At 39.0% G+C, this 14,676-nt stretch overlaps 1 protein-coding gene across 1 annotated transcript in view; it reads left to right on the top strand.

Moving 5' to 3' along the window:
* CHST15 (carbohydrate sulfotransferase 15) overlaps nucleotides 1-12,396 on the top strand; it is a 45,454-nt gene extending 33,058 nt beyond the window's left edge. The window contains exons 5-8 of the mRNA XM_082053359.1: nucleotides 4,019-4,175; nucleotides 7,393-7,549; nucleotides 10,464-10,611; nucleotides 11,766-12,396. Coding sequence (XP_081909485.1) covers nucleotides 4,019-4,175; nucleotides 7,393-7,549; nucleotides 10,464-10,611; nucleotides 11,766-11,956 — 653 coding nt within the window. The 3' untranslated portion in view covers nucleotides 11,957-12,396. The remainder of the gene's footprint in view (nucleotides 1-4,018; nucleotides 4,176-7,392; nucleotides 7,550-10,463; nucleotides 10,612-11,765) is intronic.
* Nucleotides 12,397-14,676: the final 2,280 nt, after the last annotated feature.

Here is a 14,676-nt window from a genome sequence, read left to right as displayed (position 1 = left end):
CTCCAAGCGGCTCTTCTGAAGCTCCAGCATAAGATACATGTAGGAAGGACCACCAATTTTTGTGTCATCATCCCTATGGTGGACTGAAATAAAAATGATTAAACCCCTGAGCTTCTTTGTTAAGAGCAAAGATAATCTCAGTTTCAAGAGCAGGAATATACAGAGACAAGTTAAAACTATTTTGCATATTATTTCTGTTCAGGGGTGGAACCTAGAAGAGCAGAACAGGATGCTATTTGAAGATAATCTTACAGTTTCAGTTGAAACTAAAATACCTGGATAGCATTAAAATGGTTTAGAAATGCTGTTGTATTGTACCTTCCGGAGGTCCATGGTTTGGACTGGGCTCTAGGGAGCCATCCCTGGATTTCTTTATGTGACACACAGTGGTCAATCCACCATGCTTGTCCACTGTGGTCCATGGTGCCATTGGTTTACAGTGCCCATGAGGAACATCAGCAGAAATTTCTAAATTCTACTTTTGCTGTCTGCTGACACAAAGAAACTGAAGGGAAGAGAGTTTTACCCATCTTACTCTGTCACCTCAAAGTTTCCCAGGGAAATCAGACACATTCCATGGTAATACCAGTTGTGCAAGAGACAGTTCCCTGTTGAAAAGAGGCTTTTCAAGTAGCCCTGAAGTAATTATTCTAGTGACAAGATTTTTGCTGCTTCCCCTCAGAATAATTTTTTGCCTCATTCTAACAAAAAAATTGAACCTATTGTTGGCTTGATGAAATGTTGACGTTGTCTTACGGTGTTTAAACCAGAGACCTGGCTATAGTCACATTTGTTCAGTACTTCCTCAGCCTCCATTTAAGCGTATCATTTGCTTTATTAAATATTCAACATTGAGGAAAATTTGCAGGATGGGGCCTTAAGAAATGTTGCCATCAAGGACATCTGCAGATTTTCCTTCTACTTACAATATCTCCTGTCCTTTCATGAGTGAAGTGCTTATACTAATTAAATACACTAATCTAATTGGCAGCGTACATCTTTGATTACTTACCTCCTGTTACAGCCTTTTCTAGAGTTCACTTTGTGTTTCATTTTTCCTGTAGTCTCATTTCTTGTTTCATTAAGGTTCTGTTCGCTTTTATTATTAAGTTTACAGGAAAAGTCCTGAATTATTATACTCATGAAGTCAGTCTTTTATGATCTTGGTAAAAAAAAAAAAGAACAACAAAAAACCAAACTAAATCAAACAAAAAAAACAAGCTAGCTTGTCTAAAATGAATCTGCATGAATATCAGGTTTGCCTAGAATCCTCCATTTTCTTATTTCAGATAACTAGAAGGAAAAATCAAATTAAAACGATAAACATTTCTTTACTTAATCATATTACATTATTTTGAAAAGCTAAGCTCATCCGGATATTGAATTTAGTGGGTAATAATTACATTTTTCCCAAAAAACCCCAATATCTACTTAGAGATGAACCAAAGAGAGAGGACAGCGCTGATTTAGCCTGAGGCATTCTGAGTGGGACTTGTATATTTGTGATCATTAATATGATAAATTCAGAGGAATGCCTTATGAAAACACAGTATGATGTTCATCCATTAATGACTGAATGAAGAGGTTATAGGCAATTTAGTAAATCATATGTTCTTTAAGTCTATAAGAAAAGAATAATATATTTTTGGTTGTGCTGCAACAATTTGACATAATTACTATAGCAATGATTAATTTATCTCATGTTTAGTATGGCTTGCTCTCTTTGCAGATACTAAATCTGTATTATAAACCAGAAAGGAACATTGTCAAATTGTCAGGAGTATTTTTGGCTGCTTCAGAAATTTAAAAGAGTCAGTAGAGAGGAGAATGTTTTTGTTTCTGTTTTTTGTGTCCCACCTGCCTGATTCTTGACAGTCACCCTGTTTTGGGAAGATTTGCTTTCTTAAGCCCAGCCTATCTTGGTCTGATTGCATTAGAGCAGCACCTTGAGTACCAGTTGATGCTCTAGCACAATCTGGTCGTGTGCCCATGATCTTCCCTTGCTTATGCGCTACCAGCAGATTTTTGATGGTGGCAGCTGATTCAGCTAAAACAACTTACGTGATGTTAAGAGAATCTGCCCATTGATTTTACTTAGTTCAGATAGCACACGTGTCAGCAGATGCTCTTAGGTTTAGTCACTATATGTGAGCTAATTGGAATAAGTCCAACAGAGCATCAAGTATGATCGGAGGTCTACAGAGCAGAGAAATATGAAGAAAGATCAGAATATCTATTCTAGGGAGGAATAGATGGCTTGGTGAGATTATAGACTTTGGCATGATTTAGGCAAACATGTTTGAGAGAGTAGTTAAGCCTGGCTTTTTCTGTCCTGGAGATGTAGCAGTGACTTTCCAAGGTCGCTCGCATCCCTGGAGTGCACGATTCTGTAAATCCGTGTGTGCAAAGTGCTCGCACCCATTTGCATTAAACTGTCTTCTGATAGCACAGGAATAGCTGCAGGATGCTTTTGTGGTCCAGCTCTCTCAGCTCTTGTCCTATATTTAGTCTATTGTGTTTCTGCTTCGCCCAGTGTGGGAGCTGGGCTAATTGAGTTTTAATTGACACGTCAAAGCCCACCGATGATTAGGCAGAGCTTTGGCTAATTAATTTAGAATGGAAAAGCAGAGCTGTCATGAACACCCAGTTTTAGCCAATGGACCCCATCTCCTCCTTCTGAAAAGAGGCAAAATAAACATGACAGAAGATTAATGTGTTTTCTAACAACTCCCAGACTTTAATAATGAATCACATTATGTTAAGCTGAAGTTGGGAGCCAGTTCCTTTTTCATGTTGTGCTTTGGCCATCTTTTAAAATCTTTATTGGACTTTCCCAGGAGAGAAAAAAAAAAAAAAAGGAAATAATGTGCAAGTCTATAAGCCTACAACATTATTATTTCTTCATCTCATTCTTCTTGATTTGAAAAACCTCATTATCAAGAATTAGCTCTCATTAGACTGTCAAAGAGTGGAAATTTCCAAAAAGCTGCTGTGTATGTTTTATTAAACAGTAGTGTGCCACATAAATGCCAGTATTACTTTAGAAGATGGGGAAGATTACACAATTCAAAACATTGTATCAGATCATTTATTTAGCAGCTGAAGCATCATATACCTCGTTCTGGCAGAGTCATTGCTGATTGTGTTTCTCCCTGTTGCGTTACATCCAGAGTAAGCTTCTTCAGGAACTAAGGATAACAGAATCTGGCATTTAACAAAATGTGTTATTTATTCTATAGACCTTTTGTCTACTCAGTATTAAATAGTTATATTTCACTTAATCTGCATGAATAGTTGCAGTTATATAAGAAAGCTCTGATAATGGATAATTCTCAAAATGGGATATTTCAAACAGCAGTGACACAAGTCAGCTGGTCAGTACATTTTTTTAACAGTTCACTTATTTTAAAATATTTCCTATTTCTATTTCCCATTTATATTTATATATTTCCAATTTATTTTTCCCATTTATATTCAAAGTTTCCCATTTTTAAAATATTTCCCATTTTCCTCTTTATGTTCTAAACACTATTGATTGCCAGAGTGGTGCTTTCCACTCTTTTTCTTTAGTTTGTGTCAAGTTGTACAATTTGTTAACAAGTCACTTCTCTTAAGATCAGAAACATTAAACCCAACCCTTGGGAGCGCAAGGTCTTTGGCCGTGACCAGCTCCTGCCTCCTTGCTGGAGGGTGGAATAAAACCCCGAGCAGCCCATTCCAGCCCAGATCAAATATATTTGCATGTGTTAACCACTAAGAGGAAGCAGTGTGATTAGTGGACAGTAGTATTTCAGGTGGAATTACATAAAACCAGACTGTATCTCTATATTCACAAAGGTACAAGGCGGTGCAACTGCTCTGGCTCTGGGGAGCATTAGACAGATCAATTTGCAAGAACCAAGCTATGCTGAAATTAATAGCGTCAATTTTTATCAGTCTACCAGGTTCAAAATTCAGCCAATTTGCTCCAATGCAAAGAACGAAATGGGTTACTAGAAGAGATGTTTTTGATTTCCAGGAGAGGCCAGCGCCTCGACGATGTGGGACAACAACGCTTGGATTTTCTTTTATGACAACAGTACTGAAGGAGAACCTCCCTTCTTAATCCAGGATTTTATCCATGCCTTCCAACCGAATGCCAAACTTATCATCATGCTCAGAGACCCCGTTGAAAGGTAAGCAAGGATCACATTGCTAAAGTACACCAGAAAATATTCTTACTAGAATAGTTTTTATTTGCTCGTGCTCTCTTGGATGCAGAAAAATGTGCACGTGGTATTTGACAGAGTTACTTGGTTTCTGATGAGAGCTGCCAATGGGTTTTATTCTGTGTATTTTGGCATAAGTCATTATGATAGTGTTTTAAAGAGGGGCATGTGAGCGTAAATGCCACAGTGAGTGCCATGCATGAACACCTGACCTACTCTGAAAAAAAGAATTTATACCTTGCCAAATGCAATATAACTTCATTACCTGAGCTGATATGCCCTGGTTCTCAGCAGGGCTCACTCGATAGAGTATGGCACTGCATTTACAGGTCTCAGCATAAGTGCTCCTGTGAAATGCTTCATTTCACATCGAATAGTAAGGTTTGCGTCTTCAAGAGGCACACTGTTCAAAATGATTAAAAGATTGCAACTAGCTCCAGAGACAGCAAATGATACAAACTTTTTTTTAAGCTTAAAAACATGCGGTGCAACACTCATAGAAAGCCGCACTAGGCAATTTGAGCTTGCACAGCCGACAGCTACTTGGGAGCTCATCCTTGATCTTCCTGACTTTGTTTGCAATGAGAGGGCTCTGCTTTTGCACAGGAGTGGGCTGTTCTTGAATGGTTCTCTGTTGTGTTAGCCAGGAATGCCCTTCTTTCTACTTGCATTTCGTTTTTTCTCTCCAGTTTTCCTTCAGATTTCTAGGGTATTTGTTTCCACTGTGTCTTCTGAAGGTGGATGATGAGGAGGGTAATGGGGAGGGTGGAGGAGATGGAGGCAGAGTCCAAAAGGGCTGAGAGTGCTTCCATCTCCTCTGTCAGAAAATACAGCTCTCAACTTTTAACAGCATGTCCTGACCTCAGGATTTAACAGATGGTAATTTTATTCGAGAGAGATGGCTGAAGTGGCTTCCTCATGTAAATTAACTACAAATTCCCTGATTGCTTCAACCACCCTCTGTAACATGGGTGTAGCTCTTTGCCAGCTTTAGTAAGAGCGAGACAAAAAGTCAGCCTCATCTCCCTGACTGTATTTATGATAAATTGGTTTATTTTTGTTTACGATTCCCTATGCCCTTGTTGCTGATCACTCATCTGAACTGCTGGAGCAAAAGCAGTAGGGGCAGCCAGGGTGGAACCATCGGTGATGCAGTTGCTGAGAAGATGTAGGTGCTGCACAGGGTCTTGGCCCATCCCCTAATGGGGAATATCTGGAGGACAGCAGGTTTGTGATGCTGGGTGTCAGGACAAGAGGAAATGGCCTCAAGTTGCACCAGTGGAGGTTTAGATTGGATATTAGGAAACATGTATTCACAGAAAGTGTTTTCGGACATTGGAACAGGCTGCCCAGGACAGTGGTGGAGTCACCATCCCTGGAGGGGTTGAACAGATGTGTAGATGAGGCTCTTAGGGACATAGGTTACGCTAGATTTAGGTTATGGTTGGACTCGATGATCTTAAGGGTCTCTTCCAACCAAAATGATTCTATGATTCATAACGGTATCATTATTTCATTGTAATGGATGGTGATTGAGGGTAATGACTTCAAGTAGCCGGAACAGCTAAAATCCTGACTGGCAAAGGTTTTATTTCTGGGCAGATGTCCCCAGAATTAAAAACAGATGGAAAGAAATATAGAAAAATCTCGACTGCCCTGTGGAGTGAGAACTTGTCTTTGAGAACATGGTTTTCCTTAAGATGTCAGCATGTCTTTAAAATGATGGGTTTATTTTAATGGATGATTAGAAATACTAAGCAGTCATATTAAACTTTTAAATGAATCTGCAGATGGGGCTGTGTTGTCCATGATGCCTGCTGGCTGATTTTTTTCCCCCAGCAAGAAGCTTTTTCACCTTCTCTGTCAGGAGCGGTTGGTCCTGCCACCCAGGGGACAAGCTGGGCAAACTTGAGTCCTGTTGATGTATTTAATACACATTTTTCTGCACAGAGGAGATACCATTGTGTGCCTAACTTAGCTGAAGTTGGCTGGATTTTTGTCCCTTAGCTTTTCCCAAGGTCATCCTCCTACCCTGCACTGGCGGGTTGGCTTTAGTGGGTCTTCATTGTTTCATATGGGAATCAAAATCCTGTTCTTGCAGAGCACTAACACAAATAATGTGCAGAGGGGCTATTCCTGTGCTTAAGTGCTTTGCTGGATTAGTGCCTAAACTTCCTAAATTAAATGATGAATTTTTAAGTACCTGTGGAAATCTAGGGAAGTTGAAAAAATAAATAAAGTGCAATACAAAAGGTGACTGCAGCAATAAAATGAGACCCAAATAAATTTACTTTTTTTTAGGCCATTTCTTAGAAGCCTGTCTCTTTTTGAAAGAGGCTGAATGGTAGCTAGAATTTCTGGAATGCTGTTGAGAGGTGGATGCTATGGAGGCACAATATTTGTGCTGCAAACACACCCAGGGATGTGACTTCTCAAGTGTTAAACTGCCTCCAAAATATGGCAGTTCTGGTCATAATTTGTAAACATAAATATGAAAGAAAGTTGAAATATATTCAGTGGATGATTCACAATCTGATATTTATGCCATGTCAGAGCATTTCCTTTGTCTCTTTGGATCATGTTTATCTTCAAAAAGTTTAATCAAAGTTTCAGGGATTAAGGCTAAAATAGATATTTTATTGCCTGTGGGTTTTGGGTTGTTTCCACAGCATCACCCCTCAAAAGGACTTGAATTTAGATTTTTTTTTATTATTTTTATTTTTTTAGTTATATTAAGCAATTGTAAAACTTGTGCTAAAAATGTGTAATGAGGGGATCCTCCTCTAACTTTGAGAAATTCCCGTTGCTGGATTGTTTCTACCCATGGCAGTGTGGAGCACCAAATATAGAGGGGTACCAGTGTCAGCTCAGACCAGTGCTACTGCTCATAGATAACACATATTTGAAGTCTATAAATTTGAAAAACTTGCCTTCAGGAGAAAATATTGGCTCACACAATTACTAGGGTCAGGTTCTCAAGGGATGCTGACCTTGGAAGTGGGGATGATGCCTAACAAATCCCTGGGGTGGATGTTACTCTGAGCCAAACCCCATCAAAATGAATATAAAATGTGTTGCTGTCAGTGGGGCGACGTTACACACATGTACCCTTTCTGATTGCTATTGTCATGTAAATAAAGCTTTCATTTCCTCTGCCTTTTACTCACACGTATCCCATTTGCAGGCTGTACTCTGATTACCTGTACTTTGCAAGTGCTAATAAATCCGTGGAAGATTTTCATGAAAAAGTGGCAGAATCCCTGCAGCTGTTTGAAAATTGTATGCTGGATTACTCCCTGAGAGCCTGCGTCTACAACAACACCCTGAACAACGCCATGCCCGTACGTATTTCCAAGAATATTTTGATTCCTTGCTTCTTTAATGGCACATTGTGTCAAGGTTATTAAAATACCGAAGCACTGTGCCAAGCAGCATCGAGAAATAAAACTTTCTCCCTTTTCATTTGTGAAGCAGATGGCATAAATATATATGTAAGCATGTAAAAGCTGATGTACTGTCTCAGCTGTCTCCTCAGTCTGTTCCCTGATGAATGCCAACAGTAATAATACAGTTTTTCTATTGTGCAAGCATATGGAGAGCACATTTAGTGAAGATTACAGTTTAATGTGTAAGCTTTTTGCAGACCTTTCCAAAAAAGTAGCTCTGGCAAGGATTGTTGTGGTACGAAATTGCTTCAGAATCAGAATAAATTATGTATTCTTTCGCAAGAAAAGGCTACCAGTAACTAGATAAAACCTTTTTTTTTTAAAAAAAAAAAAAAAAAAAAAAAAGCATTACAGGCTCAGTATTCCAAAAATTCATACTTTTAGTGTAGAATTGACTTCAAAATTTGCTTGGAGGGGCGGAGAAAAAAGCCTTTGCAAAATAATATGGAGGAGATTGACTTGAAGTATCATGTTTGGCCTGTTTGCCATTCAATCCTATTTTGTTTGCTCAGGCTGGGAAGGACTTAGAGGGAATACTTCCCTCCTTTGTCTTGGGGATGAAGTGCCTCCTCCATTTGATAATATAACCATACAGGAGTGTAATGCACAGGCTTGAGCCCCACATCAGCAGGACAAACAGGACATTCCTCTTATTTTCCCTGGCAGGTAGGACTGGAGCTGCTGATCTTTGGTGGTGGCCTCCAGGACCTCCACAGACACCAGTCATGGTACCTTCCAACCATCTGCTTGTATAAATGCTTTTTTTTTCCAGTGTGGGGAGAGAAAAGCAGAGATGGAACCAGAAGGAAATATTTTTCCTCTTATCTTCATCCTCAGGGTGCAGAACTGATCTTCCTTTGTTGTCTTAGGCAGTCCTCTGAAGAAGATATTTTGGAAAGGAATGGAGGATGCCTCGTTCCAGGGAGCCACAAGCAGGTGTTCATAAATAAACACAAATGCTAACTGTGCTCCTCAATGGGTTTTTTTAGCTGCTTCTTCAGCCAAGTTATGTCTGTTTTGTGCATGGTTTGCTATGTATTGAAAAAGTAAGGAATCTTTCCCCTGGCAAGCTCATCAGATTGCTAATTGTGCAACTACGACAGATGAATTTTGTTTTGCTATTTGTTAATATATTCCTGAAATGAGAGACTTGTCGTAGACATTGCCACTGCTGAGAGATGCTAACCTGTAAAGAAAGAGGCAGCTTATCCTCACTTAGAATTAGTGAAGAGCTTATTACCAAGAGTAAACCAAGCTAAGCCAGGGTGATCAAAGTGCAGATATGGATATTACAGAGGGGAGAATGACTTGGGAAACCCTACTGATGCCTTTGATGTACTACGGGAAGCACTAGAGCTTTGTGGAAGGAGACAATCTGGTTCAGAATAACAAGGATGAAAAAGAAGTCAGTACCACACACCGTATAGGGAAGAAAATCTTGCTGATCCCAGGAAAAATGAAAATTATGGGGATAGAGTAGTTAAAATTCCTCTTTCTGGTGGAAAGCTTTAAAAAAGATTCTAAGCCTATGTGGGAAAGCACTGTCATCCCAAACTATACCATGTAGCTGATGTTTTCCTTTTGCTAATCCCCATCTCCCAGCAGCAAGAAAAGCAAAATCCATCACTGGGCCACCTCTTGCCTCAGTGTTCAGTGAACTGGGGTATTAACTGAATGCTGCCTTGCCAGTCTTATTACATTTTAGGCTGATGTTTCAATCAAATAAGATGTTTAAAATCCTTGTGTAGCACATATATAAAGATGTCTGCTAAATATGGAGGCTTATTGTTATAAGACATACATCAGAATGATAATTAGGATGACTTAGCAATAATTTAAAATATGCCTCTTTTTACTGGAAATTAGGTATTGAAGTGAAACAGGCTATTGTTATCTGACTTCATTGTTTCTGTGGTAATGCAACTTGAAGATGTTAAGTCTCTTTTATGAAAGATGCTTATGACTTGGGATTCATGTTTCTCTCTTCTGAGCCTGAAGGGATTTAGAAAAATATTTATAAGCACAGTTGGAGGTTGGACTTTTAAGATCACCAGACTACCCTTTTTATGTTTCAACTTGTTATGTAAAATTGAGGAGGGAAGAAAAACAGAGATTAGGTCAGGACAGGCTGAAAAACTGCCTTTTCACATCTTTGGTCTAACACAACCTGGCACGCTCGGTGCATACTCAGACATTGCACCATTAACACTGTCTAGCAGCCACTGCTACTGCAGCTTAGATCTAAACCTAATTATTGCAATCAGAGGATAAAGCAAATACACCCGAATCTAATTCTTGCCACTGAATCGGAATATTTGTACTACTCACAGCAGCGTGATCTGGTGCAGCTGATAATTAGGGTGAAATAAATAGATTTAGGGTCTGGTGAAGGACTAAGCATCTTCCCTTCCCGTACTGTTCATCCAGGGGCTGGAAGCCCTCAGTGTCTCCATGAAGGATGGGTCATCCCAAGGACGGAGGACCATGGAGACAAGGTGGCTGAGCATCCTTCTGCATCTGGTTGTCTCTGTGCTTTTACACAGACCTGTGGCTAATGCAGCAAGTGCACAGCCAAGCCCTTAGTAAAGTGACATCTCTAACAAGTAGAAAAGCCATCTGCAAATATTCCCTTCAGCTGCACTGAAAACAAGAGGAAGATTAAAAAAAAGTTCAGATATTGCCTTTCTGTGCTTCCTCAATAACATGTGTTTGGGATTTTTGCCCAGGAGATAGAGGTGAGTGTTGGTTTCTTACTGCTAGAAATGTTGCAAGGTGAATTAAATCCTTCTTTTTGTTGTTGTACTTACAGGTAAGGTTACAGGTTGGCCTCTATGTTGTGTATCTTTTGGACTGGCTGACAGTTTTTGACAAAGATCAGATACTTGTTCTTCGCTTGGAAGATCACGCATCAAATGTGAAATACACCATGCACATGGTGTTCCAGTTTCTGGATCTGGGTAGGTGCCTTCTGCCTGTTTTAAGAGAAGTGCAAAAAAATCATTATTATCCCACTCCTAGGTCATTTTTTGCTTTATAAAGAGACAAAACAGAAGCATGGGAGTCTGTCTTGAAGGATGCATTGATCTTGTTGCCCAGATTCCCAAATTCCCATAGGAAGGCTGGTGTTAGAAGATCTTAATAAGACTATTCAGAATCTACGGCTACATCCCAGCACAGGGAAGCCAGTCTTGCTTCTGAAGGCAGTCAATGCTTGTTTGTCATGAGCTTACAGAGGCGCAAGACCTGTCCAGTGCAATTTAAACAACTTTCAGTGTTACTGCGGTGTGCGTGCTCTTGCCAACATGCACCAATCCAGTCTCTAAATCTGAGTATGATGAAAGATTGCAATTCTAGCTGGGGAGAAGGGGGAAACTGTTTTTGCTATGTTGATTAAGACATCTGTTGCTAATCCTTGGAGAAACGCTGGCAGACAAAATGTTGCCCAATGTTGATTTGACAGTAGCAAGAGGATGGAAATGTGGCTGCAAAATAGTCTGGCTGGTCCAAACACTGGTGTAGACGATGAGAAAGTTTGAATGCGGCAGATTGAGCAGATGAAGAGCTTGGCATCTTCTTCCTGGATATGGTTTACACTGGAAAAGTCTGTGGGTTTTTATCCTGCTGAAGCACATTGTCAAGGGCTGAGGCTTATTCTTGGAATAGGGGCATCGCTATACCTGTGTTACCACTTTAATCCTGCTGATAAGCTCAAAAAACAGACAAAAGAAGGGCTCACATGAGTGAAGGTGTTAGGCAACTCATCATAAATGAAATAACAATCTAAAATAATTGCGACTACAAAATGGACAGGGAGTTGTATTCAATGTCATAGCTGTTTTCTGAAAACAATCTTTTTTCCTTCAGAAATGATTTATGCTGCTTGTTGTAGACATGATTAATTCATGCGAAAGGAAAAAGTATTATTTCCATATTTACTAACAGTGATTTATTTTACTAATCTAAGCTTGTATTCAACATTCTGAAACATCATCTCTGCTAACACAAATTCCATTTGTCTTCCCTTGGCAGACCTTGTGAGTTAGTCATTTGTCTTCTTTAGCATGGGCATTTTTTGTGACATATTTTAAGATAATATTCTATTTATCCACAGGACCTCTAAGTGAGAAGCAAGAAGCTCTGATTACAAAGAGTCCTGCATCAAACACTAGACGACCCGAAGACAGAAGTCTCGGACCTATGCTACCAACAACAAAGGCAATTTTAAGAGATTTCTATAGGCCTTTTAATACAAAACTGGCACAAGTTCTTTTTGATGATGCTTTTTTATGGAAGAGGACATAATATGTAAATTTAGTGCCACAAATAACAGTGCTTAAAGAAGTTTTTATTTTTTTAAATTCTATTTTTGTGCGTGGACATTTACATTTTTGCCATTCCAAAGAGAAGCCGATTGATGAGCTGAGACTCTCACCTTCAGTCAGCACACGTCACGACACTTATACCACATTTTCCTTGTGAGAATGTAAAGCATCTTGCTTGTCAGTTTATTGCAACTTCTTTTACCCCGGCAAAAGAGCAAAGTGGAAAAGCATCAGTATGAAGATGATATCTTACACTCTACACGGGGATATTGAAGTTTAACCTTCTCTAAGATGCTACAACACAGAATTAGCATCAGTTTCTACAGTTACGCTTATAATCTCATTTTCAATATATGATATTCATTCATTTTTTCAAACTATCAATGTAATTTAGTCATTAAAGTTTTTAATTGAATTCAACCTAAAGTTTTGTTTCTTTTTGTCTGCATATTCACAAATAGCCTTCACTCACACTAAGGTTTTTATGTTTCCTTAATTCTGAAACAAATATAAAGGATAATTGCATTTGCATAAATTTCCAAGTCTAATTTATATCTTCAAGATAAACGGACTTTCCTAGCCATGGTTCTTTTAAAAGAAAACTTTATATTCCAGGTAAGAATGAATGCTGAAATCTAAATAACCGGCCACATTCAATGTTCAGCATAGCATATCCAATGTCTGTGGTATTATGTTCATATAAATAGAAATCATCTGTTCATATCACTCACATATTTTCCCAGGAAACCTTTAGTGGGCTTGGTGTAAAGTCCATTACTGGCAATGGAGAACTTTGATGGTGTTTTCTGTTTGGTCCTACGCAATTACTCTCCTCCATTCCAAAGAAATATGCATTTAAAAATATTATTAAATCATGTTATTAAATGTATATATGGACAGGGTGCACAGTAGAGTGCATCCTCATAGAAAGTGTACATTGACTAATGAATCAGTCGCACATTATTTGTTGCCCTCTTCAGGAAATATGCCTACATCTAGTTTAAAAAGTTGAGATACAGAAACTCAAGGGAAAAAAAGAGAGATATGAATAAACATCGGATTATCCGAAAGTTTTTATTTGACTAAAATGGCCAGATTCCTATATAAATGTGCAATAATTCCTTATTTGGTTGCAAACACACCTGGTTAGGGTTGCTGTCAGCCACAGCCTTGGTGAGTGTGGAACTGGTCAGCAGAGTCTGCCTAAGCAAGAGAGGTTTTTAAGAAACAAATGCAAATGCTTCCTGTTGATAATTTCCTTTCAAAGGTTTTAAAGGATTTAGTCTCCTGTTTGGAAAGCCTGAAACAAGTAATTTAGGGAAGCAGTTCTAGACAACCAGAATGGATTAGTTCTAGTTCAGAAATGCTTACAGACCAAAAATAGAGACCTGAGAACAGACTATTTTACCAGTATATTGAAAAGCATCACAGCAGCATGAATCAGAAAATCAGAGTGAATTCACCACTGCTTACAAACATAGATTTTTCAGTCAACAATTTAGTTACTCTTAAGATTTCTGCCAGTTGTGCCCTGAATTAGACTCACCACTCTGTGATCAGGATAACTCTGTACAGAATATTTGCTAACCTGATCTGCCAAGGTCAAATATTAGTATTTCCATTTAGTTTGCACCTACCACCGTGATCTGATGATATTACATTCATAGCTTTTAGGGCTGGTAAGATATATCTGTCATTATTATTCAGCATGAATGTTAATGGGATTAACAAATCACATGCCCAGTTTGTACCACACTGATGTGTGGAGCTGAACTCTTAATTTCTGCCAGCAGACCTGTTGGGGAAATTCTCTCTGTCCTTTGCCTGTGTATATAATCTAAATCAAAATAATGTTTCATCATCAAAATTTCTGCTTTAGGTTGAATCTCCCCACCACACTGCTAGATCAAGATCTCTCCTAGTTCCACGTCACAGGAAGGAGAAAGGTTGAAGGTTTCCTATATCAAGGTGGACAGTGGTGACCAAGGTGCCCAAGTGTGGAGGAGCTCAACAGAAGCAGGTGTTAACTCAATGTTAGCATGTGTGTAGCTCAATAACACATGGGAAAGGGGCTGTAGCTGCAGATGATCTGTTTGTTAGGAGCCTGTGGTCCTTTCAAAAATGAAGTCTCCAATGAGGCTGCTTTCACGTCTTCATCTTTTTTCATGAGCTCCATAATATGATCTCTTGATTTAACGCATTACAACTCAATACTGTTGGGTTTGGGCATGACTAAATATCAAAAAGCAGCAAATTAACTGTCAAGAGGGCAACTTGGATGTAACGATGTTGCTCTCTAGTCCAGACTGTAAAAACAGTATTGATCTGGTGAGTTAGAATAAAATAAAATAGCATTGGTTTTCTTGAGGGATGTGATGGTGCTGGGTGTCATATCCCTCTTCCCTGTCCACAGAGCAGACAGTGAACCACAACCATTTGGTGGCTTCACTGAAACGTCACAGCAAATCTCTACCCAGGATAAGGCTCACCCCAAGTTCTTCCAGTTCCCTTTACCTTTCTCTTGAGAATTCTAGCCATGAAAGAATTCAGTATTATTATCATTATTCACTGTAGCACTGAGCTGACCTACACCCCCAGAACAGTAATTTGCTAAGAAATTGAACTTACTATCAAGACAATATATTTTCAAGGTTGCCAAAACATAGCAGTAGCTCTTTGCAAAGACCTTAGAAAACGTGT

Source organism: Streptopelia decaocto (assembly GCF_964273445.1).
Source record: "Streptopelia decaocto genome assembly, chromosome: 5".
Lineage (NCBI taxonomy): Eukaryota > Metazoa > Chordata > Aves > Columbiformes > Columbidae > Streptopelia > Streptopelia decaocto.
This window is presented reverse-complemented; position numbering and strand designations above follow the sequence as displayed.